A 13,629-nucleotide genomic window follows, 5' to 3' on the forward strand; every position below is an offset into this window, starting at 1 on the left:
GGAATTCTGTTTATCAATTTCACGCTGCTCTGCAGGGGGAGGGGGAAAATGCTGCGGTGCACAATGAACTGGAACTTGATCTGTCAGCATTATCCTTATCTTCAGAGCAGATGTTTTTATTTTATTTGGCTTATAATTCCTAAATGTAGTATTTCATCTCGATGTACTCTGTCTTTGATATGATTTAAATCAAATTCCTCGACATTATAAATATCACGAATACACATCAAATAGTTTTCTGGTTGCAATTTTCTAATTTCGACTATGCGTAATGTATGCTTTACACATGCGCGCGTTGAAAGAAATGTTTAATAAAGTAAACAAATAAATATTAAGCTTTTTTTTGTAAATTTTGATACCCTTTAGATCATAATTGCTCTTTATTTCATAAATCACAGTTTCATATTTTTAATATTATAATTTCTGCATGCCATTTACCTGATTTAAACTGATGATCTATTATCCAAAAAAACCAATAATCCGGAATTGCCGAAGCCCCGACGAGTCCAGATTAAAGACTTTTGACTGTACCAGTATTTTAAATATTCAGAATTTGATTGTATTCTGTAGTTGTAAATTTTATTATTAGATTTATTACTACAAAATTAATAGTGTCTTTTTTTTTTTTTTTTTTAATATACATGTTTTTCTGTATTACAAATTCTTGAAAACTTTCCTCCTCCACACACACACATACACCCCCCCCCAAAAAAAAAGTTTATAATTTTTATCAAAATTATTATTTATTCTTGCACATCTTTTGAATTGTAGAATCTTTGTATACTTTGTGCTTTTCTTTGTCATTACCATTCTGAATTTTTATTTTCAAATAAAATTTGCGATTTCACCTCTCTGAAAAATTTGCTGGAGTGTATGTGGGGTCAGGTTACCATAAATGAAACTACAACTTAGTGATAATTTAACAGGTACCCTAAAATATAGCCTAACCACAACCTTTTTTGGAAATACAAAGTAAAAAAGTATGACAAACATGTTAGCATTCAAAGTGGTAACTGATTTGAGAATAGTTTTCTGTCATTTACTACAGCAGTCAGATTTATATACTGCTGGAATAAAGAATTGATAAGTGTTAAATTTTGTTTGAAGAGTTAGAAATGGCTGGTGAGACTGTGGTAGATTAAAATAATTACATGCTTGAGATGCCATTTGAAAACAGCTGTATAAATTGTTATGAAAGATAAATATCGAACTAAAGTTAAGATATGTACCTAATAACATGTATGATATGAAATGAATAACTTTTCTCTGATTTGAAATTACCATTCTTTTCTTCTTTAAAACATCGCCAAATTGTGCCAGGTGGTTGCGATAAAACCAAGGGACCTAAAGGACTGTTATTAGCATGGTTGTTTGAATAATTATGCACATAGTTACCAGAGTTTAGCACATTCTGAAAATTTGGCGAATTTTACGAAGGCATTTGTGATAATGTATAAGTGCCTGAAATGATTGTGAGATGATAGAAATTTATATGTAAACCAAAAAATCCAAATTTCTTTGCTTAGAATACTATCCTGAACAGAATAGTCGAAAAATTCACAGTGTAACAGGAACTATGCCATCCTGGCTAATGTAATTTTATCCTTTTTTTTTAATAGAGAATACGTCAGTACCTTCTAATAACAATATTAATTCATTGCAAATTTCATGTCTGTGACATGATTTTTCTGAAGATTCTGAATGGTGAGTAAGTACAATGAGGTATATTTAATATTTTTTATGTGAGTGATAATTAAGCTAATATTTCTCTTCCAGCTTATTGCATTATTAAAATTAGATAATATAAAGCAGCCTTAGATTGACGTAGATTTTGAATAAAATTATTTTAAGCCTTCTCACAGAAGAACAGGGGGCATAACTCTCTTCTTCAGGAGTAATTTTTTTTTTTTTTTTTTTCCGATGCTGAGAAAGCGCGGATCTAATATTAAGTTATGAATAAAATGAGTGTTTTAATTGTAGAAACCGTATTTTATATTTTTGATGCCTGTATATTTTTTGTTGGATTAAGATGCTTTAAAAAGTTGTTATATGTACCATTATTTAATTTTTTGCTTGTTACTTAATGTATATTTTATTTAAAGGTTTCATAAAAGCTAATGGGGAGAAACTGTATGAAGAAGCCAATCTTCGAAAAAAGCTGTATTTGAAGAAGGAATATACTTTCAATATGGTATTTAGTGATGGAAAAGTTCCCTTTGTATATAATACCATTAGTATGTATTTTTCTTTGCATGTTCTATATAAAAAATTTTACTTTTTCTTTTTTTCTAATTTTTATTTATAAGTTGTTGTTTTTGGCACTGAATCATACACCATAAAATTTCACTTAAAATTAACAATTAATTTATCATTTAATGCTTGCTAAGTTAAAATATGTGAATACAGTAAAAAACTAGGAATAATTGTAATTTATTCATTAGTTAGCTTAACTTTAAAAGGGGCCATGTCCAGAATCCTACAGTGTTATGTGCCTAAGGGCCTAATTTCATGGAGCTGGCATCATTGCGCTTTAGCATAATAGCTTTGGCCATATACCAGATATCTCTCTGTCAATTGCTTAATACTATTTAAATGTAATAAATATGTATGTTGCAATTACTATAAAATTTTATTCTCAGTTACTATAGTTTATTTTTATATATATATATATTTTCTCTCATTCCATATTTTATTTTATTTATCAAATGCCTGGCCATTGACCATTAGGCAACGAGCTCTCCAATACAGTCCAACTCTCATTCCATATTTCATTGATGATATGATTGCTGAAATAACAACCTAAAGTGGAAATTTGTTAATTTTTTACTAACTGAGAAAATAATCAGATTTGGAGGAAAAATACATTTTGACAAATAACTCAAATTTCAAAATAGTTCAGAATTTTCATAGTAGGTCTTTAATTTTAGAAGAGGAAACAAACAAAGATAATTTCAACTATAATTTAGAGTGCTATAAAATATTTATGCCACCTGATCTGTGTCAGTTCAATTTGTAGAAAAGAAATATTTTTGTTAAGAATTGAAGTTAATAGCTCACTTAAAAAAAAATTGACTACAAACTGCCATTGAGAATTAACATCATTTATAAAAGCAGCTGCAAAAGAAAAGAGGACCTTTCTAGTTATTGTTTTAAAATAAAATTCTTAAGACTTTGGTTAAAATAATAATCAGGTTTGACATAGAGAATAGTATTTCCTGTTGGTTACTTTAGCTGATTATCTTACATAGCTAATTTGCTATTTATTACATATAGGTTTTATTTTTTACTTTTGAAAGACAACCACGTTCTATTATGTTACTCAGAAAATCCAAATGTTGCTCAAGTTGGTTTCGTAAACAGAAGAATTCTCACGTAATTTGTATTTGTATTATCTTAAACATTACTTAACATTACCTGATACGAAATGAAAATCATTTAGGCTATTTAATAAGGGTAAGAATTACATGATGTAAGAAGCATAATTGTACATTTTTAGAAGCTTTTATTTAGTTGACTCGTATTATTTGTTGCTGTGGTCAAATGTTTGTCATTAGTATTTAAACTATTTTGTGAAAAGTTATTGAGCTCAAATATTCACATGTACACTCTTTAAAGATGGCAAAACAGTGTGATAAAGTGATTTTTCAAATTCAATTTAGATTGTTAGTTTAATGCTGAAATAATTTTGTTTACAAATATCTTTGGGATAAATATCCCCTTGGCGAAAATTGGCGCCATTCCTGTTTACATGCAATGCCTTTCCAAGTAAAATGCACTCCAAAACATTAAAAAAATTATCTCAATAAACTGCATTTTAAATTTTAAAAAAACAAATAAATAACATAAAAATGGAAATGCATGCTATCTAATCTGCACGATACAAAAAGGAAATATCGACTTAACTTATTTAGAAATTTGTGTCTTAGATGTGCAGCGAACAGAATTCTTTTAACAGCATTCAAAAACTGTTTAAAATTATCTAATTAAATAAATCTTTTTTGCTTATTATTTGCTATTTTTTTACAGGGAAGAATGGTCATGCAACAGAAAATACATACGTGTATTTATTATCTCATGAGGATGGAAAACAGCAGATTGTGAAAGCAACAAAAAACCTATGTAAAGATGCCAAAAGGAAACCTGAAATTTTAAACCACTTCCATGCACAGCATTTTGAATACTATTTAAAAGGTAATTGTATCAAATTTCAGAATTTTAACTATATTTATTTTTGTTGAAATGTACCCACAAAAATATGTTTAAAAATTGCATTTAAAAATTTTTTGAAGTATTCAAACTGTAAGTAGTGGGAAGATAACGAAATTATTCTTTAACTGCATAAGAAGTCATGGTACATATTAATGAATTGGAAAATGAAGTCATATTTTAAAATGGCAGCAAGAAACATATATCTATTAAATGTAGAAAACTTTAAAAAATCTTTAAATGATATTGGGCAAAAATAGTAAATGGATGGAAATTGTGTATGCTAAATAACACAGTTTTAAAAGTTAAATGAGTTATTAGTATGTAAGTAATTTTCTGCCTCCTTTCTGCAGGCCTTAGTGGTATAACTGAAAGCACATTCGATATGTGTAAGGGAGGTCAAGAATTCGAATCTTGGCTAGGGCATTGTACATTTTTCACATTTCATGCATCAGTGTAACCTAATGACTCTACAAGTTTATAATAATTCTAAAAGTAGATATACATCTAATTCAAGTTTGACTTGGAAGGTAGAGTCTCTAAAATGCAGGCAAAAGAGGAAGTGCAGTACATAAGAAATAAATTAATCCATATTATGTAGAAATTCAGTACTAATAAATAATTTTCATACAAACCTTTAATTAATCCTTATAAGATTTTTTATTTTGTACATTTATGAAGATAATTGTATGTACATATAGAAAATAAATTATTCTTTATAAAGAATAATTATATTATTATTTATAAAGAATAATAAAAATGCGGTGCAAAGTCCGAGATCTGGACTCATTTCGACTTTAGGGATTCTAGATTTTAGATAATCGGTTTGAATCTAGTAAGATGTGTATGCATGGCAACATTAGTTCTTTATTTATTGTTTAGACCTAATAGAAACTACCCACAGTTACTCAAGAATTGAAAGTCTGATCATGGCCACCATCAGTTGAAGGTCAATAAACTTACTATCATTGGCCATGATGAGATTCTCCTGCCAGAAGATGTTTGAAAATGACATGCAGGAATCTCAGTTAGTTAGCAGAAAACTGCATTTATGGCACATCTGTGTATTTTTGTTGAATATTATATTCTCCATTCTTAGATTTAAAATGTGGAGTTTTTTTTTTTTTTTTAATAATTTTTCACAGGTCTGCATATTAGATATCCGACTTTATGCTATATAACTAGCATAAAAGACTAGATTTTTTATTGTTATTGTTGTCACTTTCTCATAATTGATGTATTCATTTAAATAAAGACTAAAATTAAGTCATTTTTCATTGCTTGAAATACTTTAGTAGCTGTGTTCATGCTGCAGTTTAGTTTGACATGGTATGATATTTATGGCATGGTTATGTGATATTTATGACATGATTATATGATATTGGCTTTTATGTTTAGGATTTTAAATGTGGAAAATTCATACATATCATCTCAAGTACATTTTCAGAATTAAAACTACTTTAAAAAATATGTTCATAAAGTGACATTCTTGTTATAAGTTTTGGAAAATTTTCTCCTTGAAAATATAGAGATGTGCATGTGCAGCAACTTACAGCATGTGATTTCATTACTGGTTTATTAGATCTTGCTGCTTTCCTTTTGTTTTATTTGAAACTTTATACTTCATGATTAAAGTCAAATGGATTACATTTAAAGAAGTGGCATTTAAATTGTGTAAAAGATTGAAATTTGATGTAATCGATGTGAAATTAAAGCTGTATGAAAAAAATTGTGTAGATACAGAATTGAGTATCAGAAGTGTTTAATAAAATGTCAAGGATATTTATAAAAACTGAACTGGTTGTAATAAAATTCAAGTTACCTTATTTCCTTGTTACTTTTCTCTCTAGCTTTCTAAGCCTAGGTTCTAAATAAAGTAGAAAGGTCTGTAGGTTAAAAATATTCACATAATTTTCCTCTCCTTCTTTTGCATATAGCTTTTCCTCTGATGGCTAGCTTATTGGTAAATTGAAATCCCTTGGTTATTTTTTTATTTTCATTTTGTGTATACAGTGTGCATTTGCACTTTTATATTAACATTTTGTTCATTTTATTTTTTCTTTGAAGCATATTTTGTGCAGATTCTTTGTTCAACTATCTAGATGAAGTAGAAGTTCTCACATTTAAGAAACATTCCAAACATGTGATTTGACCTTACTTCTGATATTTATGTTCCAGCTCATTGTTGCCTTATCTACTGCTGATGTGTTCAGTCTTTTGAAATACAAGGTTTTTGTTCATCCCCTTTTCTTTCATTCCTTCGATGTTCGTCATGGGAACTGTGGGCAAGACTCACTCATATAAGGTGCCTCTAGAGCTTTGCAGGGTAATTGAGCCACAAGTACAACTTGTCCAATTCAGATATTCTAATGTTAATACTACATTTTATTCAGATTGGAATATAGGTTTCTTTTAAAGGAATAATATTGTAATAGTTACCTATAGTTTATCCATGGCTATTTTTCATTTATGTTCTTACTGTAACCATGTTCTTTTCGGAAATTAAATTTTCGTAATTTTCCTTCCTTCATTTTTAAATGATAAAATTAGTTAAATAAAAGGAAAAAAAATGTGAGAAAGCATGGCATATGTTACTGAAGCTGTCTTTTATTGATCATGGGTCTTAATTTTTCAATTGTCTTGTTAAGGTATTTCCAATATTTTCTGATTACCTGCCCAAGCCTGAAAAGAATTCACCAGGCATTGTTCTGTGCCACCAAGATAAACATCCAGTAATCACAGAAAGGTATTAGGTGTGCGCAGGTCAAGAGTGTGGATTTTGGCTTTTTAAATTCAACAGTCATTTTTCTGGTTGGTACTTGTTCTGATTAATTTTTGATAATTGTGTGCATTTTTTCCTTTTTAGGAATAATCTTTAATGAACAATGAAGTTTAACAGCTGATGAAAAGTCTCATTTTATGAAGCTGTACTTCGTAGGCGATTTGATTTGTGCTCTGATACTGCAATTTGTGCCATTCTCTGATATATTTTAAGTGAAAACGTGTGGGAAAAAGTGTGTAGAATGTCAAATTTGTTCTATTCTCTGATGATTTTTTGAGTGTAAACAGCTGTGCACATGGGAAAATGATACTGTGTGCAGTGCCATATTTCTGCAAGTCTGATGTTTTTTTAAGCTAAAGCAGAAACGTGGCGAGAAGAGCAGGGCGAAAGTTTTTTTTTTTTTTTTAATGGATGTTTCTTGCATTTGTAATTTTATTAATTGGTTGCTTTTTTATGCAGAATTTAGCATTTTTTGTCATTTTTAAAAGTGTTGTCTTTTGCATTTTTGGTTGGCAAAAACTTAACCAACCATTGGTAGCTGTTCGGGAGGATTTTGTGTAGAATCAGAGAATAACATATTTTCTCTCTTCTTACCATATGGCTTCATGGTGCAATTGGAATGCACATCTGGCGAGTAATTGGAGGGATCCAATCTCGGGAAGCACCGCTGATATTCTGCAACTTCAAAAATTACCTAATGCAGTACAATTGAGTCCAAGATCTTCAGATTGATCTTGAGTCCAAGATCCGGACTCATCGGGACTTCAGCGATTCCGGATATTAGATCATCAGTTTATAAAATAAAAAATGTAAAATCATGATTTATGAAATAATGAAGCATTTATGATCTAAAAAGTATAAGAATTTACAAAAAAAAAAAAAAAAAAAAAAAAAAAAAGAAGCCTTAAATGTATTTGTTTACTTCATTAAACATTTCTTTCAATGTAAGTTGTTTGAGTTGCTTTAATTTTTTGCTAATAATTTCTAATTCTATAGACAGGCAGTTTCTTGCTCAGTTACAAAGTTTAATTTTGTTCAAGTTCTGTAATTGCTGTGTCGATAATTCCGACTAAATTATCAGTCCAAATTGTTTCATTTTCAATAACTTCTCTGTCACTTTCTTCATTATCGGTTGCAGTATTTTCCAGATTTAGAACCATACTACAGATTTCGCCCCCCATTAATTGATTGATGATTGGGGCATTATTATAGCAATGAAAAATGTCTGTTATATTATCTTCATTTATTACCACTTCCCCAGAATTCTTTACCAAATCTATTAATTCGAAAATTTCATCTTTGGTTTGCAGTATTCGAAAACGTTCAAATTTGCCGTTACCATCTTCATCAGTCTCACCATGAAATATGATCGCTGGCCATAATTTATGCCAAGTATTTTTTAAGTATCTGAAGACACATTCTCCTACAATCTTCCGATGCTCCATACAGCAGATTTTATGCAAAAATATTTTTGCCATAATTCAAGAAATTTAACATGGATTTTAAAAATGCTACTTTATATTTGCATTTCAATTATTTTTCACTAAAACTTTAAGTGAAGTATGAGCTGTACAGCTGTTACAATCAGAATAATTTTCGCGTCATCAGGTAAACAAACCAAATTCAAATATTGCCGAGCCTCGGGTATGAAATGATTTTCAAACCACACATTCATTAACGCTTGTGTCATCCATGCTCTTTTATTTGCACGTTATATAAAGGGGAAACTTTTTACTCTTTTAAATGCTCGATGTTGTATTTTTTCCAATTACGAAAAGCTTGTACTTATGCATTCCTGCAGCACTGCGCATGCTAAAATCATTGTCTTGTTTTGGAATCTTTGACATGAGTTGGACCCTTTTCTGTAGAATTTTCCTAATTATTTTGTGGTACATATTGCCATAAAAGACTAGTTTCATCAGCATTGTAAATTTGTGGAGATAACCTTTCACTGTTAGTGAGTTCAATAAATTTATTTGCAAAAAGTTCAGCAGCTTCAATATCATCTGTCATGAGACTGGTGACAAAAGACAAGTTATTTTGCTAAATTCGGTCTTGCTTCTATTGCACCTAATTCTATTATTTTAGTTATTTATCACACTTGTGTCTATTTTTTGCACATACTTAAGTCTTATCTGACTCCTGAATATACAAATTCTTGCATATACTTAAGGCTTATTGAGGGTCAGCGCTAGATACTGTACTGCCTGATGCAATATCTGCATGTCCTAAATTTTTCTAACAAGCGCCTAAGTTCTAAATTTTTGTGGCCCCTAAAGGGCCATTCTCACTGTGGTTTATCTGAGCTAATGAATACAACTAACATAGTCTACCTATCTCCCAAACCAGTTTTTCTCCATAGAGCAACAAGTTGAAAAATCTGAACTGCAGGCACAGCGGAGCTAGTCGACACGGGGAACTGACTCCGTTAGCTCAGATAAATCCCATTGGGAGTGGCGCTTAAATGTTGGGTCCTTGTGCTCTCCCTAAATTCCAAAAATTTTGTCATCTGTAGATTCTGCTGCCCTGTACGGCCATAGAACCTCTGATGCCGGGTCTGGGCTTAAGTGAATAATAGATAAGTTATTAATTCAAATAGCACTAAATGTAGTCTTTAGGCCTATGAATATTATTAACAAAATCTATTTTTAGCATATGGAATTTTTTAATGTTTCCTCGTCAACATTTCTTAGCTCAATTAACTTAAATCTGTAATCACTGCCATCCAAAAATTTTGTCTTCTGTAGATTCTGCTGCCCTGTACGGCCATAGAACCTCTGACGCCGGGTCTGGGCTTAAGTGAATAATAGATAAGTTATTCTTAATTCAAATAGCACTAAATGTAGTCTTTAGGCCTATGAATATTATTAACAAAATCTATTTTTAGCATATGGAAAAATTTTTTTTATTTTTTTATTTATTTTTTTTATTTTTTTATTTATTTATTTTTTTTTTAATGTTTCCTCGTCAACATTTCTTAGCTCAATTAACTTAAATCTGTAATCACTGCCAAGCATAAAGTCAACAGAGAAGTTTACCTTACTCATTGTTATTCAAGTACTAACATAAAATATTTGAGGCATTGCTGCATGAGCCATTACACAAGTTTTCATGTGTCGATAAACATGCAGTGATAAAAGCCAAACATAATAAATAATGATTCACCAGCTTGGGGGGCGTCAGGGATATAAAATATTACGTGGTGTTTAAAATCGCCGATATTTCTATCTAGAATGTTTCGGTTTGCGATATATTAACAAGCAGATATGCAGCTACGGAGTTAAATTATTGATTGCACAGATTTATGCTAAAATGATCGTTTTTTTTTTTTTTTTTTTTTTCAATAACGAGGTATTTTATTTAATGGCAAATTGAAGTTAAGAATTAAGACTTTCTGCATGCTTTATTATGGGAAAAGAGATCATATGCACCTGTGTAAAGCATACAAAAAAATCCTGAAAAAAAAAAAAGGCTGGTGGTAGCTTTGAGGTCCAGATATTGGATGTTCGGATCTCAGACTTAGTGCTCTACTTCCGCAGTAGAACCTGAACTAAAGGGTGGCAGATGATAATTTATCACTGCCATCATTTGGTGATTGGGTTCTTTCCTCCTCAGTAGCTCTTTAAGTTGGAATAATGTATTTTCTTCCTCCTTACTATGTGTTAATGGTGTAACTGGAAAGCATATCCAGATGGAAATTGGAAGGTATGAATTCTCAATGCTGCTGAGTGCATTATGTATTTTTTGTGTTTCCTGCTCTGAAATAAAGCACTTAATGGTCTCTAAAATTAAAATTATAGTGTAGTGCATTAGTCACATCTGCCATTATTTATCCTGTTCATGAGGATACCTGTTTGATATATTGTTAATTTGATGAATTTTGCAGAACAGTGTCCCCTTAATTTATTTATTTATTCATTTTTGTTGTTTTGGTTGTAATGAAGTTTTTATGTCCTGAATTCGGCTATCCTCTTATAAGTGCCCTAAGATCACCAAATGTGGTGATATGTGTTCTGTGCTAGTTTTTGGCGCAATTGTGTGTTGTATGGCAACCCTTTTGATGTTGAATACTCCTTTGGTAGATTGGTTTAATTGCTCCTTGTTTCGTGTCGTGCTTGTTTTGAAAGGCATATGTTGCAATGAGAAACGTGATTGCAAGAGGGTATGGGAGATTATTTTTAGTGGCTGTGCATGATAGAAGTAAGGAAACACTGATGCAGTGTATTAAAGAGTGGATTGAGCCTTGTACAACTATTTTTTCGGATGGCTGGAAATCTTACAAGGATTTAGGAAAAGAAGGTTTTGAACATTTATTTGTGGACCATAGTATGAATTTTCTGGATAGTGTGCCTGGCTGTCATATAAATATGATAATGATTACGTGGCGCCATGAAATTGGTATTTCTGCTGTTCAAAAAAGCATTCATTCATGGTAAGTGCATTTTATTTTTAAAGTTGAAACAGAACGCTGTGTACATGGTATTTTTTGAAATTGGTACGACTCTGATATACGCCCTAATTTCACCAAATGTGGTGATATGTGTTCTGCGCTGGTTTTTGGCACGATTGCGTGTTGTATGGCAACCCTTTTGGCGTTGAAAAATCTTCTGCTGGAGCTCGTTGGCTCGTGTCTGTGTCTGAGAAGATAGGGAGGAAAGATAAAATGGTGGAAGTTATTGAATTGAAGTTTGGCAAAAGGAAATATCATTGTGGCCATCTTGTTGAGGGACAGTGGGTGTTTGGAGGAGTGGAAAGAGGGTCTGGGAAATTAATTTAGTGGCTGTGCATGATAGAAATATGAATTTGTGATTATTTGTGATTTTATTTATTTGTGAACCATAGTATGAATTTTCTGGATAGTGTATCTGGCTGTCATATAAATATGATAGTGGTTATGTAGCGGTATGTTAAAGGTGGTATGTGAAATTGCTATTTCTGCTGTTCGAAAAAGCATTAATTCATGGTAAGTGCATTTTATTTTATTCTTGTTCTTATTTTGTAGAATGTTATGTTCATTGTTTTTTTTTTTTTTTTTTTTTTTTTTTTTTAGTATGAATTTCTGTCATTTGAATTGTTTGAAATTTATTTTAGTTATTTTAGTTTATTTTGTTGATTAGTGCATAGTGTCTAGATTGTGCAATTTGTAGATGTTTTTTAAAGTTGAAACATAACACTGTGTACATGGTATTCTTTGAAATTTATTGTTGTTATGTTAATTTATTAAAATGAGGTGTGAGTAGTTCGTAGATTCGTTCATTGCCTAAATTGTGCAATTCGTAGATTTTTTTAGAATTTAAACAGGATGCTGTGTACATGGTATTCTTTGAAATTTATTGTTATTATGTTAATTTATTAAAGCGAGGTGTGCGTAGTTCATAGATCTCTTCGCTGCCTATATTTTGCAATTCGTAGATGTTTTTTTAAGTTAAAACATATCGCTGTGTACATGGATTCTTGTCAAATATTTTTGGTTAGAAACTTTACGTTTTTGCTATCTAAATTTTTTGTTTTTGCTTCGGATTTTTAGCTTAAATTGTGTGTTCAAAACGTGGATTTTGCATGTGCGAAAACCGTGTTTTTGGAGACATTTTAGCTTAAAGTTCGAAATGTAGACAAAAAATTTAGATAGTAATATGGCACCGTGGAATTTCATTTGGCAAGAAATTTGGCGACTTGAGGGCGCATATTAATAGTAGTTCCCTGAATTCAAGTAGTAAAGAATATAAGGGATTTGTTTTGATAAGTAAAATCTAAATGTTAAAAATTGTGGGTGATCATGATGAAACAGTTAAAACTGTTGGACTGAACTTTATCAGAAAGTAGTCTAACGATTCACACATAAAATACTGTGTTATTTTATTGGCAAATGAATTTGTTGTTTATACAGTTAATGCAAGATGTACGTCATATTCTCCCATATTCTGTTAATTTTTTCTGCCTGTGCATAGTTTGCTATAATATTTTAAAAGAAAGTGCAGCTTCACTTTATTCAAATCATCTTTATTACCATAAAAAAAAGTTCTTTCAGTAATGAATTCCATTGGTCCTGCTATTCAGTTAATTTTTGAACTTGAGACATCCAATTTTCTGTTCCTCGACATTCTGGTCGCACGTAACACATCCAACTTCAATACTATGGTTTACCACAAACCTTCATCGGTTTGCCTTCCACCACACTTTAAATCACGTCATCTGACTAAATAAAAGTTAGCTTCATTTTATTCCTTTGTTTTCCATGCACTTTAAGTTAGCTCCTTCAAACTTGTGTTTGATCAAAAACTAAGTTATTTAAAAGCAGTTGCTATTGACAAAAGCTTTTCACCCGACATTATTAACCAAATGGTTAAAAAATTCTAATCTCAACACATCAAAAGACGTGCTCTCATTTTAGGAGATTATAAGAATTTTGTTATCGTTTCTTTCTTTCCATTGAGTAGCTATAAAATTGCACATATTTTACAGAAATTTAACTATCAGTTCATTTTTTTCTCATATCGATATAATTCCCAATTCCATACTTAAGGACCACATTCCAGACATGAATTCCTGGGATATTTACAAGATTCTTTGCCAATGTGGTTTAATTTACATTGGTCAAACTAAGAGAGCCTTAAAATTTCGTGTCAAAGAACATAAGACAT

The 13,629-nt window shown here is 30.8% G+C and overlaps 1 protein-coding gene across 1 annotated transcript in view; it reads left to right on the plus strand.

Moving 5' to 3' along the window:
* Tango14 (transport and golgi organization 14) overlaps positions 1-13,629 on the plus strand; it is a 38,103-nt gene that overhangs the window by 8,551 nt on the left and 15,923 nt on the right. The window contains exons 2-3 of the mRNA XM_085827132.1: positions 2,103-2,234; positions 4,027-4,191. Coding sequence (XP_085683258.1) covers positions 2,103-2,234; positions 4,027-4,191 — 297 coding nt within the window. The remainder of the gene's footprint in view (positions 1-2,102; positions 2,235-4,026; positions 4,192-13,629) is intronic.

This window comes from Stegodyphus dumicola, chromosome 11 (genome assembly GCF_044657685.1).
Source record: "Stegodyphus dumicola isolate Sdum_Otavi_A_Nest chromosome 11, ASM4465768v1".
NCBI lineage: Eukaryota > Metazoa > Arthropoda > Arachnida > Araneae > Eresidae > Stegodyphus > Stegodyphus dumicola.